The 27,547-nt window shown below is 33.7% G+C and overlaps 1 protein-coding gene across 1 annotated transcript; it reads left to right on the top strand.

Annotated features, from left to right (window-relative positions):
- The first annotated feature begins 7,468 nt into the window (after window positions 1–7,468).
- LOC123556665 (G-protein coupled receptor GRL101-like) lies at window positions 7,469–20,305 on the top strand. Its single transcript, XM_045347573.2, has 6 exons — window positions 7,469–8,481; window positions 8,912–9,441; window positions 11,691–11,818; window positions 12,109–12,160; window positions 12,517–12,743; window positions 13,691–20,305. The coding sequence occupies exons 1-6, from the start codon at window positions 8,270–8,272 to the stop codon at window positions 13,802–13,804; spliced, it is 1,263 nt and encodes a 420-aa protein (XP_045203508.2). The 5' UTR covers window positions 7,469–8,269; the 3' UTR covers window positions 13,805–20,305.
- The last annotated feature ends 7,242 nt before the right edge of the window (window positions 20,306–27,547 follow it).

The raw sequence follows: 27,547 nt of genomic DNA, 5'->3' as shown, positions 1-27,547 counted from the left end.
TCCATTACTTTTGACCAAATGATCTTCATGAAATTATATATACATCCGTGTGGTATGAAGTAAAAGAATACTTGTTTATAGTTAATATCTTGAAATAATACCCTGTTAACACAGCGTGTAAAAAAATTACCATATGTGCCGAACCTTTTGCCAGAACAGCAATGTACAGCAATGTACGTTCGTATGTTTCTGTCATTAAATTGAACCCAGGTGTTTGAATCTAAACCTGTGTGAGAAATATATTTTTTCTTCTTTGTCCGATCCGCTAGACACGTTGCTACACCTTTTCGTGCCAGTAAAAATCTTGATATTCCAGATGTCTAATTTGCTGGGTACAGTCACTTTAATGTGCAGAAACATTCATTTTCTAATCCATCGAAAATTTTGTAAGCTTAGTCAGATAGTCATTCATAAATCAGATTTTGTGTCAGTGTGAGCTGTATGAGGTACTTACTATTTGTGTGTGTTTTTGTTGTATTTGATATATTGTACAAACAAAAAAGAAATTATATTTCGAGATATAAGAGCTTTGTCATTTTATTTCTTATGAAACTATTCATCACCTAATTCTTACGAATATTGTTCGAAGGAGAAAAAATAACGATCAATCAATGAACAAAACAACAGATATATGTACGATGTGCTTTTTAGCAAGCATGCATTAAGAATAACTCACTCATTTTTACTGCAATTTTGTAATAATTATTAAAACGCATATTTTTCTCAATGTTCATTTTGTTTTTATTTTTCTTTGGTTATTTTTGTCAGATCTTAGAGAAGCCATTAAAAATGGACCAGACATTTCTGTCCCAGAATTCGTTTCTTCGGAAGTGTCATTCAACGATTACTGGTTGAACCTTACTTCGTGTGGGTTATATCTCCGTCCTGTTTTTATTGAGAAAACTTGCGTGTTTGATGCAGAAGGAACAAGACCGATTCAAGGATGTAGGTCACTGGAGCACCTGAAGAACTGTGGTATTCAACAATAATGACATTATAAACAGACTGGCACTTGAAATATCTTCATTTTTAAAACACTTTTGCCTGATGCTAAAATACAATACTTGTATAAAACTATACTTGATCAAAACTGTGTTATATGCTAAATTGTACAGATTTACAATCTTTTCTTAGGCTAATATACATTCAATATCTACTTGACGTTCCAAAATGAACAGTTAAAATTCAAAAACATAAAAAATGTATGTTTGCAGTAACGTTAGGGCAATACATTTATAAAGTATGTTTATATACATTTTGTTTATTTGTTGCTTTTTTCGTCTTGCCGACGACACTTTTGGTTAGAAGACGACTTTTCAGCTTTTCCGCGTAGGTGGAAGACCCCAGGTGCCCGTCCCGTCCAGGCATACCTTTATTAGAGGCTGGTACACGAGTAGAACCAACGACCTTCCGTATTGATGGCTTCCTCCCATGAAGAAATCCACCCCTAAGTGAGGTTAGAACCCAGAGCTGAGAGTGGCAAGTGATTCAAAGTAGGCAACCGTTACCTCTAGGCCAAGGAGGTCCTGCTTCCAGACTGCTGATACAATGCCCAACCACTTATAAATATATTGAAATTTGCAGAAAAGCAGCAGTGTTCTGAAGGATTTTTCAAATGTCCCAGAAGTTTTTGTGTTCCTTACCATCATGTATGTGACGGGCGAGTGCACTGTCCCGATGGAACTGATGAAACTAACTGTTGTGAGTACAATCAATTTGTCATATCGGAAAACTTACATAGTTTTCGGGTATTTCTAAATTAAAAATATATGTACCGAAATGACTTATTAATATCTTAGATATTTAGTTTTAAGTCTCTCAAAGTTTCACTGTAGGAAGACCGGAAAATAGAAAATACGATAAATTCAAGTGAAATAAACAATGCAACTGAAAGTCATTCTATCTCATAGTCATGATTGTATTATTTTACTTGAAGCTGAATAACATCTCGAAAGATGAATGTTTGAAAGATAAAGTACACAGTCACTAAAACTATAATTTCAGATTGACAAAATAGTAACAGTTTTTTTGTGTACGCTTGATATATCAGTGACACTATTCGTCTACAAAGGTTCTAGTCTGCAAAAAAAATGTTACACATTTTAATGATATATTTATGTCCTCAATTACTTAAATATTTTGGATTCTAATTTTGCTTTTATTTGTTCTTAAAACTATGAAATGTGACTGGATTATGATGTTGTTTGTTCATTTTTTCTCAAAGCTTTGAACGTTACCGGGTTCATTTTTTTTTCATCAGTTCTCGAAAAAGCAAACATAGCCTTCTCTTTTTTAATGTGTCACGGAAACTTGATAGCAATCTAAAAATACGTTCCTAACTGTAGGAAACGTTTTTTTTTTATTAATAGCACATCTAGGACGGCTGTGCAATATGTTTTCAGCCTCGCACCAACGCTTTGAAAAAAAAAAAAACAGAAAAAAAAACAATAATTTAATATTGACTGGTTTGTGTCTTAATAATTAATAAACTTATACTATAGCATTGGTAATATCCTAATTACTCTACAATATTTCTTTAGCCTCGGCCGAGGGCACAACAAATGTTTTTATTCAATTCTTCGGTGTGGATAGTGACATAGCCGATGCAGCAGAAAACCTGGCTGCGCAACTTCATCAAGAGGAATCAAACATACAAGTTGTTAGCCTAGTTAAAAAAATAGTTATAGACATTTATGACAAACAAATGTCTGGATACTTGATAAGAACACACATCGTGACTTCTGATATATCATTTATCCACAGAAATCAGGAAGAACATAAGGTGTCACTGGATAATTTTGAGACAGATATAGAACAGGTTTTACAAAACTATAACGCAAGTAAGACACTGTCGATTTTTCTTCAAAACCGAAAGCTAACGAAAGAGGAAGAAGATATATTAAACAGAACTAATACTGCGATATCACCCAAATTCAGCTACAGGATAGAGAGGGATGGGACATTCCACAAGAAATTTCAAACTTTTATTTTAGAAAATAAATCGTCCAAATATGTAAGGATTAATAACTGGAAAATTCTTAGAAGCGGAGGGTCTTTACTTTTTCCGGAAACCTACGACGGTAAAGACGACTTATTTTCGATCGTGTCTCGTTCATGTTTGTGTCAGTTTAATATACAATGATAAATTACACACTTCGGTTTGTATCTAAGAACGAATATTCTTCCTAGTGGAAAAAAAATGTTTACAGAGCTACTTAAAACAATACCCTCGACTATCACGCAATTCGACATTCGATTTTTGTACATGTAAAATCGAATAGTCTTGCTTAAAAATAGTTTTTACAAGACAAAAATCTTTCACAAACAAGGCAATCATGTGCTGTTAATACATTAGTTTTAATTTTTAAATACTTTGGCAGGAATGTACATGTATATGTTTTACGGTACAGACTGTATTTACGTCTTCTTTCGTCCTATATAACGTCTTTTTGTAGAGTATTAGTAATCAAATCCATGAAATAATTTGCTGTATCAGTTACAAACCTAAAAAGCACTGCCCTCTTCCCTATAGAGTCAACGATGTGCTTACTGACTTCTTCCTCTGTTTACTTCCTTTGGAACTCAGCATCAGTTCAAGTTTTGTCGATAACCACGACTCTATTAAATTGAGTGTAAACTTGCGCGATTGATTGTTTGTAGGATTTGAGTAATATCAAAAGGTATATATGTATTAAAATTCTAATACAATAAATCTCGAAAGCCTGTCGTTCACATCTGTACACTAAGTAATAAGTATTAGTCACTGGCACCAGACCAGAAAGAAAATGCCTCTGTATATGTTATACCCTACCCCTAGGTATCATATAAGAACCATGGCCGTGAACGGGAAAATATACTAACCCATTTCAATCGCGTATTTCATACCTAAAACACGCAGTTCAGTAAATGTGTACTATTGATATTAAACAAGAGGTAATTTATCTTCCGTTGTGTACCTGTCACATTTCTTCAATACTTCTTATCTTAGAAAAACAACGTGTAGTTTATAGTTTCTCAACGGTACACAAAAGACTTGCTTGAACTTCCCTGGTGAAGTTCCGGTCTAGATTACAGACACACTCTGACTGGCTGATGTGAAAATGTATGTCCGTCGTCATTTTACTACACGTGTACGCTTAAATATTTATATGCAGCATAAATGTGCAAAATGAATTAAATAAACAAAATAGATGTATACCAATGTTTGATTTCAAATTCAAAATCATATACAAGATGAATGTCATTTATCATTTCGAGTCTTATCGTAAAACTGTGAATATACTGCATTCTGTTTTTGTTTGCTTACATTTCGCTTAACATGTGCTCACTGCCGTGACCTCTAGACCGGATGTTCATTAGTGGAGTTCACGCAAGTTTTTTTCTGTAACGTTGACTAAAGCATAAAATATGTGGAGCATCTCTGCAATATGGAATATTGAGACAATGTGACAGGTGCACGAATGAAGATAAATTATCGCTTGTTTAATATCAATAGTACACATTTACTGAACTGCGTCTTTTAGGTATATTTTCCCGTTCACGACCACGGTTCTATTATGATACCTAGGGGTAGGGTATAACATAATCAGAGGCATTTTCTTTCTGGTCTGGTGCCAGTGGTATTAGTACTCAAAATAATTATATGTAAAATTTTCATTGTTGATACTTTGTTCCCGCTTACCGAATTTTTAAACATTATGCAAAATTATGGGTAATGGTATGTTTGTAATAACATAAAATTACAAAATCGTTATAAAACCTTCAATACATTCTTATGACAGGGTTTGATTTTATTTATTTGTCCTGTTTATGGATATCTAAAACATTTTCTTACCGTTTTGAAGAACAAAATGATTAAAAATTTTACTGGTCACATGTGAAAAAGATACATTTAGTCTTCGTATTATTTTTCTTATTTAAAAAATAGCGACTACACGCGTACTTGTACATGTTTTTGTATTAACGTCTGCGGAAACCCTTGACATATGATTGAGACCTTCACCTTCGGTACAAAATGTTGTACCTTCGGTACATAATGTTGTAAACTGTGTGAATATTGACTCAGTCGTTTGTGTGTCCCCACAACAGTGAAGGGGTGTTGAGGGGTCATATATACCTGGTATTGTCTGTGAGTCGGTCCGAGCGAATGAGAGAACATTTGTTGGGTACTGAGGACAATAGGTAACAGTAAAGTATAATTCCGCACTGTTTATTGGGTACATTTTGTCACTTCTTGGTTACTTCATAACGATAGAAATACCCAAGGTCCGTTCGTAAGATCGCCCATCCGTCCGTCCGAAGGTTTTGACGCGCCTGGCTAAAAAAATTCTTAAAAATTAATGAAACCTTGCATGAGTCTTTATCATGAAACTTGCGCATCTACTAATTTTCATATGTCTCTGCCATCTATTTTCAGAGTGATTGCCCATGAAAAAGTCATAAATGCAAATTTCCATCTTGTGACGCACCTAGCTCAAAAAGTTATTCATATAAATTGATGAAATTTTGCATGTTTTTTATCATTATATGACATTGCGTACAACCTATTTTTCGTCTGGCTTCTATATTTATAGAGTAATGACCCTTGAAAAGCAGAAAATGTACATTTTCCTAGTTAAACACATATTTGATGAAAATAGATGAAAACCTGCATGAGTCTTTATCATGTTATAAACTTGCCACTTTTTAGATTTTATTTGGCTCCTTTCACTATTTTTAAAGCTATTGGCATTGAATTAGTCAAAATTGGATAGTTTCACCTAATGACGTGCCTAGTTAAAATTATTTGATATAGATGCACGAAACCTTTCTGTTATTATTTTATACTTACACATTTCAGCTAGACTACATTAAAAGCTTTCAGCATATTTGGATCATTCTATTTGATTGGTTTCTCCAAAAAAAAAAAACACACACACACAAACTTGTGTCATATGAGTAGGTGTGGTCCTTATCTAAGCAAGAACTTTATCAAGTTCGCATATTGCAAAGCAAATTCCTTAACTGCTATATCACCGCTCACATGAAGCCAAAGTAAAGTTCTTATGAGTCAATTTAATCGATTTTGAAATAGGTTAAGCCATTATTACTTTGGTTTTGACACACATTTTTTATTTTATAACTTTGAGTATATCATTCTAGCACCATTGTCTCCCTTTATTGGAATTCAGTGTTGTTGTTATATTCATGGTCTTTTGGAACACTGGCATTGATTCAATATTCTGTGTAATCGAACTGTACTTAAGACGGTGCTAGGATGCATGAGGAGTGTTGCACTTCACAATACTTCTCACGAACAAACTCGTTCACACAAGTCTGCTTTTATTTTGCTATGTTGCATTCTATGCTATCTTCCTATGATCTTATTAAATGCTAAAATCAGCAGTATGTCGTGTGGTGGTCATAAAAGCACATATAATGTACTATTATAAAAAAAGCCCAGGATTGAGGGATCACTGGCACCAGACTAGAACGATTATGCCATTGTGTAGGTATACCATAACCCAGATATATTATCAGATATTACCAGAATTCTAACCAAAATGAAAATATACCAGCCAATTTCAATCGCAAATTTCTTATACAGAATGCTTAGTTTGGCATTGAGTATCATGCATATCAACCGAATGGTTATTTATCTTCCATCGTGCACCAGTCAAATATTTTCAACATTCCATTACATTGAGACACTCAATGTTGTTTTTTTCCTTTTACATTTTCCTTGTCGTTATTCGGAGAAAAAACACAAACAAGGGTTACCTTACTTACCGATCTTTCTTCTACACAATATATATTCTGATTGGTTGATGTAGAAAGAAGTGTCGCAGGTTTACGCTGAAAGCCTGAAATGTGCTTTATATGCAACATATATATGCATTGTTGTATATAAGATTTAAGAAGATAGTTTCGAGATTTATTATTAACTGTTCAGACACCATTTTCTGTTTTGTGTGCTTTTGTTTCACCTACAAATGCACACGGCAGTGTCGTCTAGAACAGTATGCCAGTATTGAACGCAATACGTTTTTATTTGTCTGAGATCCAAAGTATTTAACATGCGACTGAAATGGGCTTGTATAATATTTTCCCTTCAGGTACCATGGTTCTAAAAGTTTGTTTTTTCTTGTCTTGTGTCACCATGGGCCTGAAAAGAGTGGCAGAGACTAAATCAAACTATGTCAGCTATTTACTCTGCTTATAATCCTTCTGTGGTTTATACATTTTAATATGATGATATAGATATAAAGTGTGTTCTTGATAAATGCATATAAGATAAGCATCTGTGCTTACTGACAACAAACAGCAGTTGTAAATACAGAATGTTAATCTTTCGTTTAGTAAAAGAAAATATTAAATAACCAAATTGTTTTGTTTATCTAAAGTCATTCATCACTACACAATTACTTTTTTTATTATGAATTTACGTCAAAATATTTCACTAAATTTTCAGCTGATCCAGTGTGCAGGAACGCATTTCGTTGCGGCCTTAGCCATGTGTGCATACCTTTGTCGAATGTTTGTGATGCAAAACAACAGTGTCCACATGGAGACGACGAGGAATTGTGTGATTTCAAATGTCCAGAAAAGTGTACATGTGAAGGCTATAGTGCCATTTGTTCTAGCCAGCCGTATAACGTATTCAACTTTTTGCCAGGTTCAATTCGAATTTTGGATGCAAATCACTGCAATGGGTTTAACGGAACTCTAGATATACAGCTAAGTTTTCTTTATTTAATTGAAATGAATATTTCATTTTCAAATATAGAATTGATCTCAAAGGAATCCTTTTCGCACACACAAAATCTGTTGAGGTTAGATTTAAGTTATAATTTACTCACAATTATCCAGTCAAACGTGTTTAATGCATTAAAATATTTGAAGATGTTGCATCTTTGGGGAAACAGACTGATATATTTGATTGAGCCAATTGCTTTTAATGGTTTGACATTAAAACACATAACCCTTTCTTACACTAAATTAAAAGTTATTAAGAAAGACAGCTTCAATGGATTAAACCTATCAAAATTGGATTTATCCCATAATTTAATCGAAACAGTTGAAGACTTTGCTTTTGAGCGCTTGACAGTAAATGAGTTGGATATAACTTTTAATCCAATCAAGAACTTTGAAAAAGCAATGTTTAGTGGCTTGGTAGGCTTACAAACACTTAAAACACCGAAGTTCAAATTCTGTTGCGTGCGCCCAATTTATTTAGAAGAAAAAAAACTGTTTTCCACACAGAGATGAATTCTCGTCGTGTGGAGATTTGATGAGGCGAACTACTCTTCAGTTTTTACTTTGGATAATCGGTATACTCGCTATAGCTGGAAATATTTTTTCCATAGTGTATCGCATGTTGTTTGACAAGAAACGTCTGAAAATGGTATATGGAATTTTTGTGACAAATCTTGCTGTGGCTGATTTATTGATGGGAGTGTATATGCTGATCATTGCAATAGCTGACAGTGTCTACCGTGGTAGGTGAGTAATATAGGTATCAGCCTAACGAAATAGCCACAAAATTACCTAAAACGAGTAGCCCGAGTATTGCTCAAATTGTTCCATCTGTTTGTTGTTTTAAAATAACCCTGCATTTGGCATGAGCGGAATAAGGTTTGATAATCTATATAGCGTTTATGATGTAATGGTTTTTAAAAGGTGTTTTAAACATATCATATCTTCCCGATGTTTGATATCATAGTGTTCCTCATCTCTTTTTCATCTTCCGGTTTTTAAACATTAGTATAACAGAAAAACAGTGATATTATATAACGTCAGCTTTTTACAGTTTATCGTATTATTAATTACAAATTACTTGAATTATTTGTTTTAGTTTGTATTCTTTTCTGTCTGTCTGTTTTACATGTATTATATTCCTCTATTTTTTATTGTATTTATTTTCTGTTCAAAGATATATTGAAGAAGATGAGCATTGGAGAAGGAGCGCTTGGTGCAGCTTGGCCGGCATATTATCTACTGTTTCTTCAGAAGCTAGCGTCCTCTTTATTTCCCTGATTACTGTTGACAGGCTTCTTGTTATTAAATACCCATTTGGATCAGTGCGAATTACAACACGTCTTGCCAAAGTGATGGTCCTCTTTTGTTGGATTATTTGCTTTCTTATTGCTATTTTACCTATTGTACAGTCAAATTATTTTGGGGATCAGTTTTATTCTAAATCCGCCGTGTGTCTAGCTTTACCACTTACTAAAGATCGGTCTGTCGGATGGTTGTACTCTATTGTTATTTTTATCGGGTTCAATTTCGTAACATTTGTTATGATAGCATTAGGCCAAACAATGATCTACTATGAAATTCGACATCAGTCATTAGCGATGAAAAAGAACAGCTCTGCAAGACGGAATGATTTGAAAGTTGCCAGGAATCTGTTACTTGTTGTAACAACAGATTTTTCCTGCTGGTTTCCAATTGGATGCATGGGTATGCGAAATATAATTTTTAAAACTCCAACTGTAATTGAAACAATTAATGTATAGTACTTTACCATTATATGTTGTACTTCATATAATCAAGTTTTCAAGCATCAATTTGCCACAATATTTAAGACATTTCATTACAGTGAAAATTAACTATTCCTTTATCGTGATTGAAACGAAATATTGCACAGCACTTCCATTTCCTAAAAACAGTCATTTCTCAGCACAAATAATTAAAAGGAAAGTAAGAAACTATGGACAAGGAAGGTTAAGTGAATGGGGAAGTGGGAAAGGGGCCATCAAGGGAAGGGAAGAAACATCACGAACATAAAACATATTATACATTCAATACAAAACGCACCGTCATTTGACTGTCACTAACCTATATAAAGAAAACGGGGAGTTAACGCGTCTTTTGCATGCCCAAATCATTACTAGTAAGGCAAAACAGTATAAATACCAGTAAAATGATTAACATGCTACAAAAGATTGGTTCAGTCCAATGTATCATTATGCAAATATTTTCATTAATTTGTCGTAATGCAGAGTCCCAAGAAAATAAAAATAAAGAAAAATGGAGGCAAAGCACTAAACCATACACTTGAATAGGCAATGCATCACGAGATAATAGAAACATTTACCATTTATATGAACCCACTTCTCAATCGGCGCTATCTATGACCCGAGACCCAAATAGTAGTCTGCACATGGTATATTATTCAGAAACTGATAACTGTGTCACCATTTGCTTCTGCGCATTTTGAAATCGGTTACCAAAGTTGAAGTTTAATCATACATGTAGGATGTGAATATAGTCGTTAGGGTATAAATTTTAGTACCAATGACACACACACAATATTAGGCGCGGACTCCACCGCAAGCAAGTGTTCCCAGTGTCAGTTTCACAATTGTGAGTCTTCATATTTGTGAAGTCTTCCTAAAATTATATTTTAAGATATGCTGAAATTGTATACAAATACGTTTTATGATCGTCATCTATGTACAATACGTATTAAAATACTACAAAGTATAAGGTAACCTTTGGCAGGGTCGAAGAACAGTGGGGTTGGTGGGGCTCTTGACCCCAAGTGTCTGTGATATTTGTATCCTGAAAAAGGTACATTTCTAAAGTAACATATACAGTTAAGCAATATTAGTTCATCCTTAATTTTTACAATGAAAAACACATTTGCTGAATATATGAGATATAAAATCAAAGACATGGATAAACCCATCCGTTCTTCTTGCGCATTTCCAAATCTTCTGCACTCAATTTTAACATTGATAAAAAAGAGAGATTGATAGATATGCATTTCTTTATTACAGAAAAAAAAACCAATCGTTGATCTTAACAAATAAAAAAAAAACAACACATGGATCGGATCTGTAAAACTGAAGATATTTGAGCTTATTTCATTAGATCTGAAAATAATTTATTTATTTATTTTGTTGGGTTTAACGTTGCACCGACACAATTATTGGTCATATGGCGACTTTCCAGCTTTGATGGTGGAAGAAGACCCCAGGTGCCCCTTCGTGCATTATTTCATCACGAGCGGGTACCTCGGTAGAACCTTCCGTAAGCCAGCTGGATGGAATTCTTCACATGAAGAATTCAACGCCCTGAGTGAGACTCGAACCCACATCGATAAGGAGCAAGCAAGTTGAAGTCAGCGACCGTAACCACTCGGGAAAGCAGGCTCCTAGATCTGAAAATAAGTATAGTTCATTTTCCAACAGGAACGATTATATTAATCATGTTTACACGTCAAACTCAATACACGTCGAAGTGTAACTGTTCAGAGATGGGTTTTTTGCATAACTATATCAAAACAGTACTTAAGAGATATCATTAAAACTAAACTTTGTTTCAAACTGTCACATCGTTTTTGGAATAGATAAATAAAATAATATGATATTTGGATGTACATTAATGTCACCATTGTAGAAATAATTTATTTTTCAAAATTCATTTTCTTGAAACTATTTTTTTTTCCGAAATGGTCATGGTTAATGTAACTTATTATTAATAAAAGAATGTCAAAATTAGTTGTTTAAAAATTAGATAATAAAGTAGAATTCAAAGCAGTATCTTAGTTTACATACAGCACGATTAAAATGAAGCTTCAGTGAATTATTTTAAAAAAGAACTTTTTCCAAATTAATTTTAACTGATTAGAAATTTACATAACGTTCGTGTCATTGAGGGTAAATGAGTGTTAAGGATACATATTTTCTTTTTTGTTTCTGTAGGTTTATTGTCTGTGAACGGGCAGACTATACCTGGAGAGGTATACGCATGGACTGCAGTTTTAGTACTACCAATTAATTCTGCCATTAACCCATTCTTGTATACCGTAATGGCTATAATAAATAGCAAGGTAAAACTTCAAAACATTTTATAATTTGTTTTCCTTCTCAAATTATTTTGTTTTAATTCTTTAAAACTGTACCTCCTCTACGATGTCAATGTTGTAACCTATTTTCACACTAAACCTTAAGCCACAAAAATTTTTATGAATGTTATTCAATTATTTCATATTCATCCGTTTAACCCCGCCCCACCCATCTCCACCAAAAACAAAAAAACATAAAAAACAAAAAAACACAAAAAACATTGAAATCGAAATTGAAAATCACGCACTAAAATTGCGTCTATTTCCTTTTTCAGAAATTCAATCCGAGCGTGAACGAACAACAGAGTATGTCAGAGCACATTAAAGGTATAATATAAAGAAATAAGTTTGCTAATGCAATTACTAAAAGGGTTTTGCATTGAAATGTACCAGCATTACGTATCTGCTGTAATCAGTATTGATAATCTAATAAAAGTAGAGCTGTGATCATGATACATTAAACGACAAGTCAATGGTGCCAAATCATAAAAACACACATCCGGTCCTGTTACTGGCAAAAAGTAACAAAATAATTCACCATTACCATTTAGTCATAGAATCGCAACCTAACAACAAAAGTGGTTTATAATAAATACATTAAACGAATATACCGATTGCATTACTACCGGGGGTTTTAATTAACAAGTTATGATATCGACTGTGACATAATTCTTTATTTTTAGGAAAGAGAAAGGCGTTTCAGCAAGCATGTGGCATGTGGTTTCCAGATCCAAAAGTCGACTTTGATGTTGTCGATCCGAAGAACAATGCTGTATTAGAATTGAAGCCTGACGATCTACTTAAGATTTTTGCGGATGTATTTAAAAGCCTGCATTTATATCACAAACATGGGCTGTTTTACAAAGAAATTAAACCAGAAAACGTGCTCATATACATACAACCAAACCTGGTATTTATTATATTATTAACTTTACAAGCTGTATATCTTTTTCTTCCGATTGTAAATTACCTTTCCACGCTGATTACTTTCCAGTCACAGTTCTATACTATTATGATTATGTGGTGTTTACTTCTTGACACTAAAATTGATTATGTTTTAATATAGACCGGGAACAGTTATATATAACATTGAAACAACCAACTGAGAAATATTGAATGTGTCAGAAGTAAGGATTGTCGGGAATGATTGTACCAAGTGCAGTGTATAGCAGTGCTATAAAAGCTGAACTAAGCCATGGCATGAACGGCATTTGTCGCCTCTAGCCTGTTTTTGAAAATTGTCATCTTTCGAAAACAAAGCCAATTCACATTCCGTTCTTGTAAAGATTTCAACGAATCTGTCACGGAAGATGTACTCGTAGAACCATTTAGCAACATACCTTTTCATGCGCACCTATTTAAAAACAGCACTGATATGTTATGTTATTTTAATTCATTGACTTATCATATGTTATAGACGGAAAAAGTACTATAAAAATCATTAAATGCTCTGACACTGCCTACGTGTCATAAAATACTTACAGACATACGTGACCAGTCCTTTATTTACATTTTGTTACAATTTTTTTTTATTTGTTAATGGACTCCGTGACTCCAAGTTTAAAGAATAGATATGGGGGACATGTTAATTTTGCAATATGTTTGTCTAGTTTATGTATAAATGTCGATACAAAAAATAAACATATTAAGTGCACGTTTTTACTAGCCTCTTTTATTAACTAAAACGCTAAATCTAAGATAGGAGAACACTTATTTTTTATCAGTATTGTCCATGTTGGATACTTAACTTTATTAATTTTTGCATTAATGTTGTTGTTGTAATGCATAATACTTAATGGGAAAATATATATTTGTAGAGCATCTGTTTTATTTTCATTACATTTGTTATTATTTCAGACATATGGAGGAGTCAGAATCAAACAGATATCAATTGCATTCTCCAGAAAAACTGAAACAAAACAAGACATATACATGATTGGTGAGATTATGAGGCCATTGGCCAAATGCTAACGGCCTCGCTAGATTCAAATGAACTATTGATATTTGATGTAATTAGACCATATGCAGACTTTGGCTTTTCTTAAAGATATATTACTTAGACCCGATTTTTATGATTATTTGTTTCTTCTTTTCGATGTCAGTGTTGCAAACGTAGGGGCCCAGTGACAAAGTATAGTATTTAAAGCGGCCCTGTTATGTTTGACATTTTGAAGGCCACATTTAATTCGTTATTGTAACGTGATACACTTTACTTCAGTCAATAGTTGTTTAAATATTGTTTTCTTACAAAATCTAAGAACTTTTTTGTGTGTAACTATGTCTGATTACAGTAAACCTCATTTATAAGGAACTCGGATATATGGAACACTCGGTTAAAAGGAACGGTTTTCAATTCCCCGATCTAATTCCTTCTTTATTCAATGTAAAAAACCTCAGTTATAGGGAAATCAGTTTTAAGAAACACTCGGTTATAAGGAACACTTTTTCTAGTCCCAAAGTACGAAATTCAATGGAAAACCCCTCGGTTATAGCGAACAGACATAAAGTATAAAAAATATTGAAAACTGGAAATAAACAGGATAATCGCTGATGACGTCAGAGTAACGTCAGCACTTTCACGCGCTTCAAATAGTGTTCGCTATACAAATTGTGTTCGTTATACAAACCTCGGTTAAAAGGAATTAGTTCGCTTTACGGATATAAGGAAACTCGGTTATAAGGAACAATTTTTAGAAGTCCCAAGCTGTTCCGTATAAGCGAGGTTTACTGTATTATTTTTTTTATTTTTATTTTTTGCTCGTCAGCGCCCCGCGAAATAAGATTGTTATTGAAACATTATTGTATTTAATGCGGTCCAGTTATTGTCCAAAACTTGAACACTATATTTAATTCGTTATTGTCACTTGAATCGTTTTATTATAGTCAATAGCTTTTAAGTAGACTTTTATAATATCATGGTAACTGTTGATTATATCTGCTTTTTTTCTGTTTAACGCCAAATTTTAGTTTTTAGTTTGCTTTATTGTGGTTGTGTTTGTTCGTGTCAGGTGTATATTATCTATTATCTGTTAACTCGAAATGTCGATTTATTAATTCAAATTCGAAAATTCAAGTTACTAAATTGAGTTAGTATCTCGGAATGTCGATTTACATTTCTTGAAATTTCAAGTTACTAAGTCGATATTTCAAGTTAATATGTGGAAATTTTGAGGAAAGAATCTCGAAAATTCGAGTAAATAAGTCAAAATTTCGAGTTAAGTAACTCGAAATTTTGAGTTAATAACACGAAATTTCGACTTCGTATCTGGCGTTTTATTCGCAAATTTCGTACGTCTGTCCGTCTGTCAAGGCCAAAAATGTAATGGACGACTTTTGACTCTTCAAAATGGCGTAATCTGTCTACATATCAATATGTTGTTCCCAACATGTAGCGACTTGAAAGTATACTACCATACATCAATGTATTACCTGCTCATAGCCTCTAGAGCTACCCAAGATTTCAAAATATATCCAGGATATATACCTTTATTTACATGTATAGTATATTCAGGTGGTAGGGGCTCAAACGTACTCGAAAACCTTCAAGGTATGGTTAAAATAGTGACATATTCTAAGTTTGGATACCTCCCGGTCATCTTCTATGACCTCTTCTCTAAGTCGAGATATATCCCGGTACCAAATCTTGGTCTGACATATTACTACACGTTCATATGGGGCATGTCTATATTTCGTTGCCTTAAGGGCTCAAACTAGGTCGAAAACCTTCCAGACTTAAGGATGGTTTCATAGTGATATTTTATGAGCATATGCTGCCCGGTTATCTTTATCATATGACCCTATAGGGTTACCCGATCGATACACCAAGTACCTATTCATGACCAGGATCTATACTGTATAATACATCAACGTTAACTTTTGTAGCTAGTAACTGGAAATTTCGAGATACGTAAATCGAAGTTACAAGTTACTTAGTCGAAATTTTGAGTTAATATTTCGAAATCTCGGAATTTGGAGTCAATAAATAGCATTCACATTACACTACGTAGTTTGTGAATTTACCAGTTTTACAATATGTTGGTTAGTTGATAAAAGATTGTGCGGTTTTTCCTTTTACTTTTTTGCATAAAGTAGGTTTGTTTTTATTGTTATATATTGTATGCCATATTTAAAGGGACTAACCCACATATTGTAGTCGATTTTTTTTTTCATTTTCTTTCTGCAACCCATGATTGTACATTAAGTGTTGAGCGAAACATTTTTATTATTTTTTCTTTTTGCTTTTATTACCTCTTGAAAGCTTATGAATGAATGATTTTGTCTTTTTTGATTATTATTTTAATTATTTTTTCTTTTTTGCTTTTATTACTTCTTTAAAGCTTATGAATTAAGGGTTTTGTCTTTTTATAATCTATCTTTTTCTGTAACACATGATTGTACATTAAGTGTTCAGCGAAATATTTCAAATATTTTTGTATTTGCTTTTATTACCTCATGAAAGCTTATGAATTAAGAATATTTTTTTTTGATAATAATTATTTAATTATTTTTCTTTTTGCTTTTATTACCTCTTGAAAGCATATGAATTAAGGCTTTTGTTTCTTTTTTTTGATAATGTATCATTTTTATTCTGCAACACATGATTGTTCATTAAGTGTTGAGCGAATGATTTTAATTATTATAATTATCATAAAGAAATACATATTACCCCAAACACGCAATATTTTATATATGTAGAGTAAATGAAGAGGAAAAATAACAGCGAATTTCTTTCAAACACATGATCCCAGAAAGATACAAAGACAGGAAAATAATTTGACAGTTTGTGGATAATCTGCTTTTCCATTATGATTGTTATTCTTTCATACATATTGAGGAGTCTGTAACAACCAGAAATCAATTGCATTCTCCAGAAAAACTGAAACTAAACAAGACATTTATATATATTTACATGATTGGTGAGATACTGAGGACAATGGCCAAATGCTAACGGGCTTACTAGATTCAAATGAACTAACAGTTATTTGATAATGAGGGCATATATACACAAGATTATTTCCTAAGAAATGATTTATATGTCAATATGTTTTATTTCTTTATTTTTCGGTGTCTGTGTTGCAAAAGTAGGGGCCTAGTGACATAGTATAGTATTTAAAGCGGCCAAGTTATGTTTGACAAATTGAAGGCCACATTTAATTTTTTGTTGTAACTTGATACATTTTACTATAGTCAATAGTTGTTTAGATATTGTTTTCTTTTTCTTACAATATCTTAGAACTGATTTGTACTTTACTATCTGATTATTTTTTTTATTTTATTTTATTTTATTTGTTTCTCCTCCGCGTCTCGCGATTTAAGACGGTTATTGAAATATTATTGTACTCAAAGCGGTCTATTATTATCTAAAACTTGAATGTGATATTTTATTCGTTATTGTAACTTAAATCGTTTTATTATAGTCAATAGCTTTCAAGCAGATTTTTTATAATATCATGGTAACTGTTGAAAATGTCTTTTTTTTCTGTTTAACGCCAGTTTTTTTCTTTTTTATAGATTTTAGTTTGCTTGATTGTGGATGCGTTTGTTAGTGCCAGGTGTATGTAAATAATTAACTCGAAATTACGACATATTAATTCAAATTCGAAATTTCGAGTTACTACGTTGGAATTTTGAGTAAATAAGTCGAAATTTCTAGTTATGTAACTCGCAATAATGAGTTAATAACACGAAATTTCGACTTCGTATCTTGCGTTTTTTTCGCAAAATTTGTACGTCTGTCCGTCTGTCAAAGGCACAAAAATGTAATGGACGACTTTTGACTCTTCAAAGTTGATTCATCTATTAAAACATCCATATATTGTACCCAACATGTAGGACCTACCCCCATAGCCTCTAGCGCTACTCCAGATTTCAAACTCTATCCAGTATAGATACCTTTATCTACATGTATTGTATGTTCAGGTGGTAGGGGCTCAAACTTGCTCGAAAACCGATATGGTCCAAATAGTGACATATTCTAAGTTGGAATACTTCCCGGTCATCTTCTATGACCTCTTCTCAAAATCTAGATCTACCACGGTACCCAATCTTGGTCAGACTCATTACTACACGTTCATGTAGGACATGTCTATATTTTCCTGCCTCATGGGCTCAAACTAGGTCTAAAACCTTCCAGACGTAAAGATGGTTTCATAGTGATATTTTTATGAGCAAACGCTGCCCGGTTGTCATCATATGACCCTGTAGGGTTACCCGATCGATACACCAAGTACCTATTCATGGCCAGAATCTATACATCAATTCAACTTTTGTGGCATTATTTTTTTGCATAAAGTAATGTTTAATTTTATTGTTATATTCTATCCTATATTTAAAGAGACTAACCAACATATTATAGTCCAAAACATTTTTTTTCTCATTTGTTTCTGCAACACATGACTCTACATTAAGTGTAGAGCGAAAGATTTTAATTATTTTTTCTTTTTGCTTCTATTACCTTTTGAAAGCTTATCAATTAAGGATTTTTTTGATTATTAATCTTTTTTCTATGCAACACATGATTGTACATTAAGTGTTGAACGAAATATTTTAATTATTATAATTTTCATAAAGAAATACATTTTACCCCAAACACGCAATGTTTTATATATGTGTAGTGAATGAAGAGGAAAAAGAACAGCGAATTTCTTTCAAACACATGATCCCAGAGGGATACAAGGACAGGAGAATAATTGTACAGTTCGTGTGTGTCTGCGCGTTTGGAAAATATAAAAGTCGGTCAAAAGTCGATTACAAGGTCTTAAAATCGATTATTTGCTTCTTTTGGTACAAAACAACCAACCATCTACTGATCAATGTGTTTACATAAATATACCGATAAACCATTTAAAGGCGTGTTCCAGTTTAATTTTATCCGCATAATGCAAAGTGAAATTGCCACTGGACACGTGTTATCATTGTAAAATTTGCTGATGTTGCCGTATTTCATTTTACTAATTTAATGCAAGTGATTTAATGCTGTTAACTGCTATTTGAAATACTTTGCTTTTTACTCTAACATATTCAGTTTAATACTTTACGGAGTTTTATTTAAAATTCTTTATTATAATAAAAGGTTTGTATGATCTGTATAATAAACTTACAAATTCTTGGAAAAGGCTTTTAAATCTCTCAAATTACCAAACTAAACTGTTCATATACAAAACGCAATGATTTTGAAAGGAAATGCAATGGCAAACCCATCGTCAACAAGTATTACAGCCAGGACTTTAAATACTGCATTCCCTGCTTGATGAAAGTTGTCAAAGAATTATAAAGTTTGCCTTCAAATTAACTCGATGTTCTTTTAATGTGAAGTGGCCTAGCTTAAAGCCGTTTGCAACAACTAAGGGGAAGAAATTTTATTCTGTGTAACGACCTGTAATATTGCGAAATAAACCTTTAAACATACGGTAATTTAATCACCTCAAGTGCTATTTTCTATAGTAAGTTTTACAACTACACAATACATTTAACATGTTCTACAAAAAAAAAAACCCACATCTTTCGCGGTTAAAATTCATTAAAGGATCCATTTTTCCCGAAACCAAAGAAATGTTTAGAGAAAATAACTTGTTATCGTATGCAGTACTAGGCACTAACGTGGATTTTTCACCTGATAGCATGCGTGTAATGTAACTTAAAACGATACCATACCTTCTCGCAAAAGTTGTCTCAATTGCCATAGGGTCTGTTTACTACTTGCAAATATGCCACCATAAGAAACAATCTCAAACCAATGGCAAATCTAAAAATGTTTGTCATTTTAGTTATTTTGACTAAATCCATTACATAATACAAGTTTTGTAAATTTTAAAGACATCATATTCATAAAACAATTACTATAGGTATAATAGAGTCAAATGCCTGAAACCAACGATCATCTTTTATTTGTTACAAATTTATATTTGAATGGAGGATTTTCCCTTGCACACAGTTATAATATGAAACTTGGGCAAACATCAACAATTTTTTTGCTGTATTCGGGAGTGAATTAATCATTGAATCAAGCCGGTTCACCATTTAAACGGAAACAACACTCAGTTGTGATGTACCAGTCAATACGCATACCGAGGTACTCTGAACTTTTTGAAAATAAAAGGCTTTTGTAATTGGTAGAAAGAATATCCGATACAACTTTTGAATGACCCACTCGATAATTGTCTACAAGCAAGTGTAAAACAAATCCTTTGACTTTTCATCTTTTTAACATTTTTGCATCGTCATTGAAACAACTAGCTTATTGTAACTACGACTAGTCAAAGCGAGTCCATGTGATGAATTAATGACCGGATGCCTTTGGTTTTGCCGAGTTTCGGAGTAGCATACACTTAGAAAACTTTAGGGGAGACATTATATAATATTGCTTATTAAAAATAAGAAAGGTTTGCATTAAAGAAGAAAACATAGAAAAATATACATATAGCACTGCGATGTGTCCCAAAATCAATGATAGCTAAATGGCTTTCTCTTGACTTGAACCCACTTTCTTCTCTTTCTTTTTATTATTATAGATGTATTGTTTCGTAAATGTACTGTCAATGAATGTTGTTATAAAATGAAATAACTGGTTATTGAGATCGTTTACAACTGTGTTCATTTATTTAGTTGTTTGATTTATAATACTCATTACATCCGATTAAAGGCATGTAAAGCGTTATTAGCGGTGACAAATTAGCTCTTTAGTTAATAAATAAACAAAATAGGCATGTTTGTAGTGCGGTGAAATCGGAATGTAAATCCTAGAACAACTCTAGCCAAACGTAAAATGTTAACATGGATTTTACAAAGCTTCAAGTTCTGGTATAATAATTTTACTATTATATATATTATGTAGCTCACTGGTACCTATGATACATGCTCCTCGAAGTTGCTTTTAGATAGAGTTGCACTAAAGCAAATAGGTCAAGAAACGACCGTTTTTATGCAGTCATTCAAAAAGTGTTAAGCATATGTACAGAGGAGTTTCCACTCATTTGCATATTTCTTTACTTTTTTAAATTTATTCCCGAAACATGCAAAATATCGCCCAGACATGATAATGATAACGACCCGAATTTGCCACCGCTTTCCTGATTAAAATGATAAAACGAGATTTGTTAAATGAAATACTCAAAATATTATTGATACAATAAAAAATGTACAGTGGTAAGACTCCTAGGAAAGACTTGCATGCAACCTATAAAATAATGGCAGATTCTGTGTGACATGCAATAAATAAGGGAAACATTATCCACGACCCCTGACTCTGTAATGATTGAATAGATTATATGACCTCCACAGAAACAAAAATACAACAAGACGACACTTTAGGTCTGCTGTTGTGAGAGTTAATACAATCTTCCAACGCAACACAACTTATTGTTTGCAAATATTTATACAACTTGTGACATTGAGTTTTGAAATTTTCATAAATGTCGATGAATATATTGTAACTGATATGTAAGACTGTTTCAAAACTAAAAATTGAAAGTCGCACCAAAAGTAGCGAGTAGTATGTATGGGTGACCCGCGAGGGAAATAGCTTCGGCAGCAAGTATTTGACATTATGACCCTAACAGAGATTAATATACACGGTTTTATGGCGAAATATCATTTGTGGTATCATTTTTATAAAAATATTATGACGTGCAGTACATAAATTGTTCACAAATTGTTGGTTGACAAATACTTCAAAACAAAAAAAAAAAATCAATTATGAACGCAGAAACGTTCTAACCATTATAATCTGTTGCCATCGACAAAACCCATTTTGAACAGCATTTCTCGTGTAAATTCTTACATTTTACAAAACCGTCGACTACAAGGTCAGATTTGAAGTTTGTACATAATGCTCGTGCACTATGCACGTTTTTAAACCTTTTTATACTCGTTTACACTCGTTTATGGTCACTCAATACATGGTGACCTATAATTGTCTTGTTGTTGGGTCTGACGTCTCACCGACATAATTACATAGCATATGGTGACTATCCAGATTTGATGGTGGAGGAAGACCAAATGTGTATCTCCGTGTATTATTTCACCACGAGCGTGTACCTGGGTAAAAACACCGACCATCCATAATCTAGCTGAAAGGTTTCCTCTCTTGAAGAATTATACGCCCACATCGGCGAACGGCAAGTGACTTGAAGCAAAATTAATCACTCGACCACGGAGGTCCCTGCCCTATAAGAGATTCATTTACTTGAACCACATATAACAATATAGACCAGATGCTGAATTCAACTACGATGAAATTAATATAATTACAGAAGTTTAGAAGGCGTTGCGTTAGAATTGCACATGAAGAACATTTTGGAAACATTTGATACCATCATGCAAAAAGATACTGATTTTGATTCAGTCTTATCATGAGAGATAATGTAAAGAAAATGAAACACTGCCCGTGCTTCATAAAACCGATGTTAGTTGAAATGTTTTATATATAAAGATAAGATAGACTTTACGATATAAAGGAACCAGAAAATATGATAACACTAAGTGGAAGAATTTATACAACAGCAACACGTCATTTAAAGATCCTGTGACATTTAAAATAATATGTAAAATCCTTCAGAAGATACAACTCAACAGAATAAAAAATAACAGAATCATTTTGATTTAGGCCTGCTCCTGAGAGGATTATGAAATCTGCAACACATTTCCCGTCCCCTGACACTGACTTGACAGTAAAATTGAATTGAATAATACCCTTCATGACTCATATAGCAGACTTAAGCGGAACAAAATTACAGAAAAGAACATTAAAGAACATGACAATGGTGACAAGAAAGTATAACAACTCGGTGTCCATGTACAAAGACACTTTATACAGCAATCGTAACCGAATAAAAACACGTTTCAAAACTTATTTTAAACAGTCTTTATAACAAAAAATAACGAGTGTCAGTAAAAACTATTGCTACCAGGTGATTCCGTAATATGTGGAATGGTAACAACAATGCAGCGTGATAACATAAGTAACAAATGCAAAATACATTCGATCTTATATTGAACAGATTTTGATTCTGCTACATTTATGTTTACCTGACTTTTCTTCATTTAAAGACACTGATTCTGGTATGCGAGGTATGATGGGGATGATACAGTCTGCGTATTGATGGTAAGGGCCAATATACAAGACTAAGTACATAAAGAAAAGACAACAATATATTATAACATAAATACGATCCAATTATTTGTATAGGAGTGTTTTAGCCCTTTACCAGGGCAGCAATAGACATTAATACGGTTTCGATTGTTTCTTTCTATTGCAAATTTTTTTCTATTGTATAAATTTATGTTTCTGCGGATTTTGGGAATGATTGTAATTAACAACGGCCTTTTATCTCGTACGTTTAATATTGAGTTCACTGTTACATCTAGGAAGATATAAAATGTCTCGTGAAAAAAATGTTTCATTTGCTCTGACAAAACACTGTATCAAATTTGATGTTTGATCTTTTTCTGTACTTTTTGCCATTTCCTGTTACGAATTCATTGGAATATGTACGGTGGTATGTTTAGGACATATGTTATTTATTTTAAGATTAAATTATCTCGTGCGCACGACATCTTATCTTGAGCGATCAACATCTTATCTCGTGCGCACGACATCTTATCTCGAGCGATCAACATATTATCTCGTGTGCACAACATCTTTTCTTGAGCGATCAACATCTTATCTCGAGCGATCAACATATTATCTTGAGCGATCAACATCTTATCTCGAGCGATCAACATCTTATCTTGAGCGATCAACATATTATCTTGAGCGATCAACATCTTATCTCGTGCGCACGACATCTTATCTCGAGCGATCAACATATCATCTTGAGCGATCAATATATTATTTTGAGCGATCAACATTTTACCTTATGCGATCAACATCTTATCTTGAGCGATCAACATCTTATCTTGAGCGATCAACATCTTATCTCGAGCGATCAACATCTTATTTCGAGCGATCAACATATTATCTTGAGCGATCAACATATTATCTCGAGCGATCAACATCTTATCTTGAGCGATCAACATATTATCTTGAGCGATCAATATATTATCTTGAGCGATCAACATCTTATATCGAGCGATCAACATATTATCTTGAGCGATCAACATATTATCTTGAGCGATCAACATTTCATCTTGAGCGATCAACATATTATCTTGAGCGATCAACATCTTATCTTGAGCGATCGACATCTTATTTCGAGCGATCAACATATTATCTTGAGCGAACAACATATTAACTCGAGCGATCAACATCTTATCTTGAGCGATCAACATATTATCTTGAGCGATCAACATCTTATCTCGTGCGCACGACATCTTATATCGAGCGATCAACATATTATCTTGAGCGAACAACATATTATCTTGAGCGATCAACATCTTATCTTGAGCGATCAACATATTATCGTGAGCGGTCAACATCTTATCTTGAGCGATCAACATATTATCTTGAGCGATCAACATCTTATATCGAGCGATCAACATATTATCTTGAGCGATCAACATCTTATTTCGTGCGCACGACATCTTATCTTGAGCGATCAACATCTTATCTCGAGCGATCAACATATTATCTTGAACGATCAACATCTTATCTCGTGCGCACGACATCTTATCTTGAGCGATCAACATCTTATCTCGAGCGATCAACATCTTATCTTCAGCGATCAACCTCTTATCTCGAGCGATCAACATCTTATCTCGAGCGATCAACATATTATCTTGAGCGATCAACATCTTATCTCGAGCGATCAACATATTATCTTGAACGATCAACATCTTATCTCAAGCGATCAACATATTATCTTGAGCGATCAACATCTGATCTTGTGCGATCAACATCTTATCTCGAACGCACGACATCTTATTTATATAGATTACAGCCCTTTGTGTATGCATTTAGGTCATCAGTAAAACATACGGACAAGTTGTTAATTAGGGTCCCGCCTATTCCGCTGTTATTTAAATTTCCCACAAGTACATGTACAAGTTTATCACATCAATTGGGAAAGCAATGCATATAATTGGTCATCCTATCAAACGAACATAACCAATGATGCATACTGCATGTTAGAACAGCAACAAATTTCAGTTCGACTGATAAATTCGCGCAGAAAAGTTACATGTATGAATTAAGGGAAAAGAAGGAAAATCGTTCAATATATGGGCGAAGTAAGGAAGCCCTGAAGGGACAATTGATTTCCGTACTTCCCACTTCTGACTTCTAACTTTTGCACTTCTCACTTCCAACTTCTTGACTTCCTACTTCCTACTTCTAACTTCCGCACTTCTGACTTCTAACTTCCTGACTTTCTACTTCCAACTTCCTGACTTTCGACTTCTGATTTCAAACTTCCACACTTCTTACTTCCGACTTCTTGACTTCTTACTTCCTTCTTCTAACTTCCGCACTTCTGACTTCTAACTTCCTGACTTTCTACTTCCAACTTCCTGACTTTCGACTTCTGATTTCAAACTTCCACACTTTTTACTTCCGACTTCTTGACTTCTTACTTCCTTCTTCTAACTTCCGCACTTCCTTCTTCTAACTTCCGCACTTCTAACTTCCAGACTTTCGACTTCTGAATTCCAACTTCCAAACTTCTTACTTCCGACTTTTTGACTTCTTACTTCCCTCTTCTAACTTCCGCACTTCTAACTTCTAACTTCCTGCCTTTTGACTTCTTTTTCGTTTGTTTTTTTTGGGTTTAACGCCATTTTTCAACAGTATTTCAGTTATGTAACGGCGGGCAGTTAACCTAACCAGTTTTCCTGGATTCTGTACCAGTACAAACCTGTTCTCCGCAAGTAACTGCCAACTTCCCCACATGAATCAGAGGTGGAGAACTAATGATGTCAGACACAATGTCGTTTATCAAATAGTCACGGAGAACATACGCCCCGCCCGAGGATCGAACTCACGACCCCGCGATCCTTAGACCAACGCTCTTACATACTGAGCTAAGCGGGCGGGTCTTTTGACTTCTGATTTCCAACTTCCACACTTCTTACTTCCGAAGTTGGAAGTCGGAAGTATGAAGTCAGGAAGCTGGAAGTCAGAAGAGCGGAAGTTAGAAGTCAAAAGTGCGAAAGTTAGAAGAAGGAAGTAAGAAGTCAAAAGTCGGAAGTGAGAAGTGTGGAAGTTGGAAATCAGAAGTCGAAAGTCGGGAAGTTGGAAGTCAGAAGTGCGGAAGTTAGAAGTCAGAAGTGTGATATTAGAAGTAGGAAGTAGGAAGTCAAGAAGTTGGAAGTGAGAAGTGCAAAAGTTAGAAGTCAGAAGTGTGAAGTACGGAAATCAATTGTCCCTCCAGGGCTTCCATAGCGAAGCCTTCATACTATTTTTTTTTTTTTTTTGTCAAGGACTTAAATTTATTTCTTTGCATCATCACTGATTTTTGCTGCCTTTTTTTTTTTGTTTTTTTTTTCAGTTTCCGTATTTAAATGTCTAACACTGCAAACATGTGAGACGGTTAGAAGTATAATCTAAATAAAAAACAAAAACGGTGGCAGCCGTATCTTTTTACTAACGATCTGAATTCACACAATGGTCCTTAATAGATATTGATAAGATGACCGAGAAAAGATGCTGATCGCTCGAGATAATATGTTGATCGCTTAAGATAATATGTTGATCGCTCGAAATAAGATGTTGATCGCTCAAGATAATATGTTGATCGCTCAAGATAAGATGTTGATCGCTCAAGATAAGATGTCGTGCGCACGAGATAAGATGTTGATCGCTCAAGATAATATGTTGATCGCTCGAGATAAGATGTTGATCGCTCAAGATAATATGTTGATCGCTCAAGATAATATGTTTGTCGCTCGAGATAAGATGTTGATCGCTCAAGATAAGATGTCGTGCGCACGAGATAAGATGTTGATCGCTCAAGATAATATGTTGATCGCTCAAGATAATATGTTGATCGCTCGAGATAAGATGTTGATCGCTAAAGATAAGATGTCGTGCGCACGAAATAAGATGTTGATCGCTCAAGATAATATGTTGATCGCCCGAGATAATATGTTGATCGCTCAAGATAATATGTTGATCGCTCAAGATAATATGTTGATCGCTCGAGATAAGATGTTGATCGCTCAAGATAAGAGGTCGTGCGCACGAGATAAGATGCTGATCGCTCAGGATAATATGTCGTGCGCACGAAATAAGATGTTGATCGCTCAAGATAATATGTTGATCGCCCGAGATAATATGTTGATCGCTCAAGATAATATGTTGATCGCTCAAGATAATATGTTGATCGCTCGAGATAAGATGTTGATCGCTCAAGATAAGAGGTCGTGCGCACGAGATAAGATGCTGATCGCTCAGGATAATATGTCGTGCGCACGAAATAAGATGTTGATCGCTCAAGATAAGATGTTGATCGCTCAAGATAATATGTTGATCGCTCGAGATAAGATGTTGATCGCTCAAGATAAGATGTCGTGCGCACGAGATAAGATGTTGATCGCTCAAGATAATTTAATCCTAAAAAAATAATTGCATGTCCTAAACAAACCACCGTAAATATGGGAAAAAAACTATTTTTTTTTGTTTGGAAAAAGTGCCACAATTACTATTATTATATGATTACGGCTGAAAATACTAGCAAAGTAATAATATCAAGGTATTATTAATAATCTTTGAAGATTTTTACATGATGTTTGTTTTAAAGATTAATAGTTACATATTTTTCATTCATTTTTATTTAATTGTTC

Source organism: Mercenaria mercenaria, chromosome 15 (genome assembly GCF_021730395.1).
Source record: "Mercenaria mercenaria strain notata chromosome 15, MADL_Memer_1, whole genome shotgun sequence".
NCBI lineage: Eukaryota > Metazoa > Mollusca > Bivalvia > Venerida > Veneridae > Mercenaria > Mercenaria mercenaria.
This window is presented reverse-complemented; position numbering and strand designations above follow the sequence as displayed.

Excerpts from the sequence above, each read along its gene's own strand:
- LOC123556665 (XM_045347573.2), top strand. The coding sequence starts at position 8,270 with ATGAGGCGAACTACTCTTCAGTTTTTACTTTGGATAATCGGTATACTC. Across the intron at positions 8,482-8,911 it reads GACAGTGTCTACCGTGGTAG|ATATATTGAAGAAGATGAGC; the intron begins GTGAGTAATATA and ends TTCTGTTCAAAG. Across the intron at positions 11,819-12,108 it reads TGGCTATAATAAATAGCAAG|AAATTCAATCCGAGCGTGAA; the intron begins GTAAAACTTCAA and ends TTCCTTTTTCAG.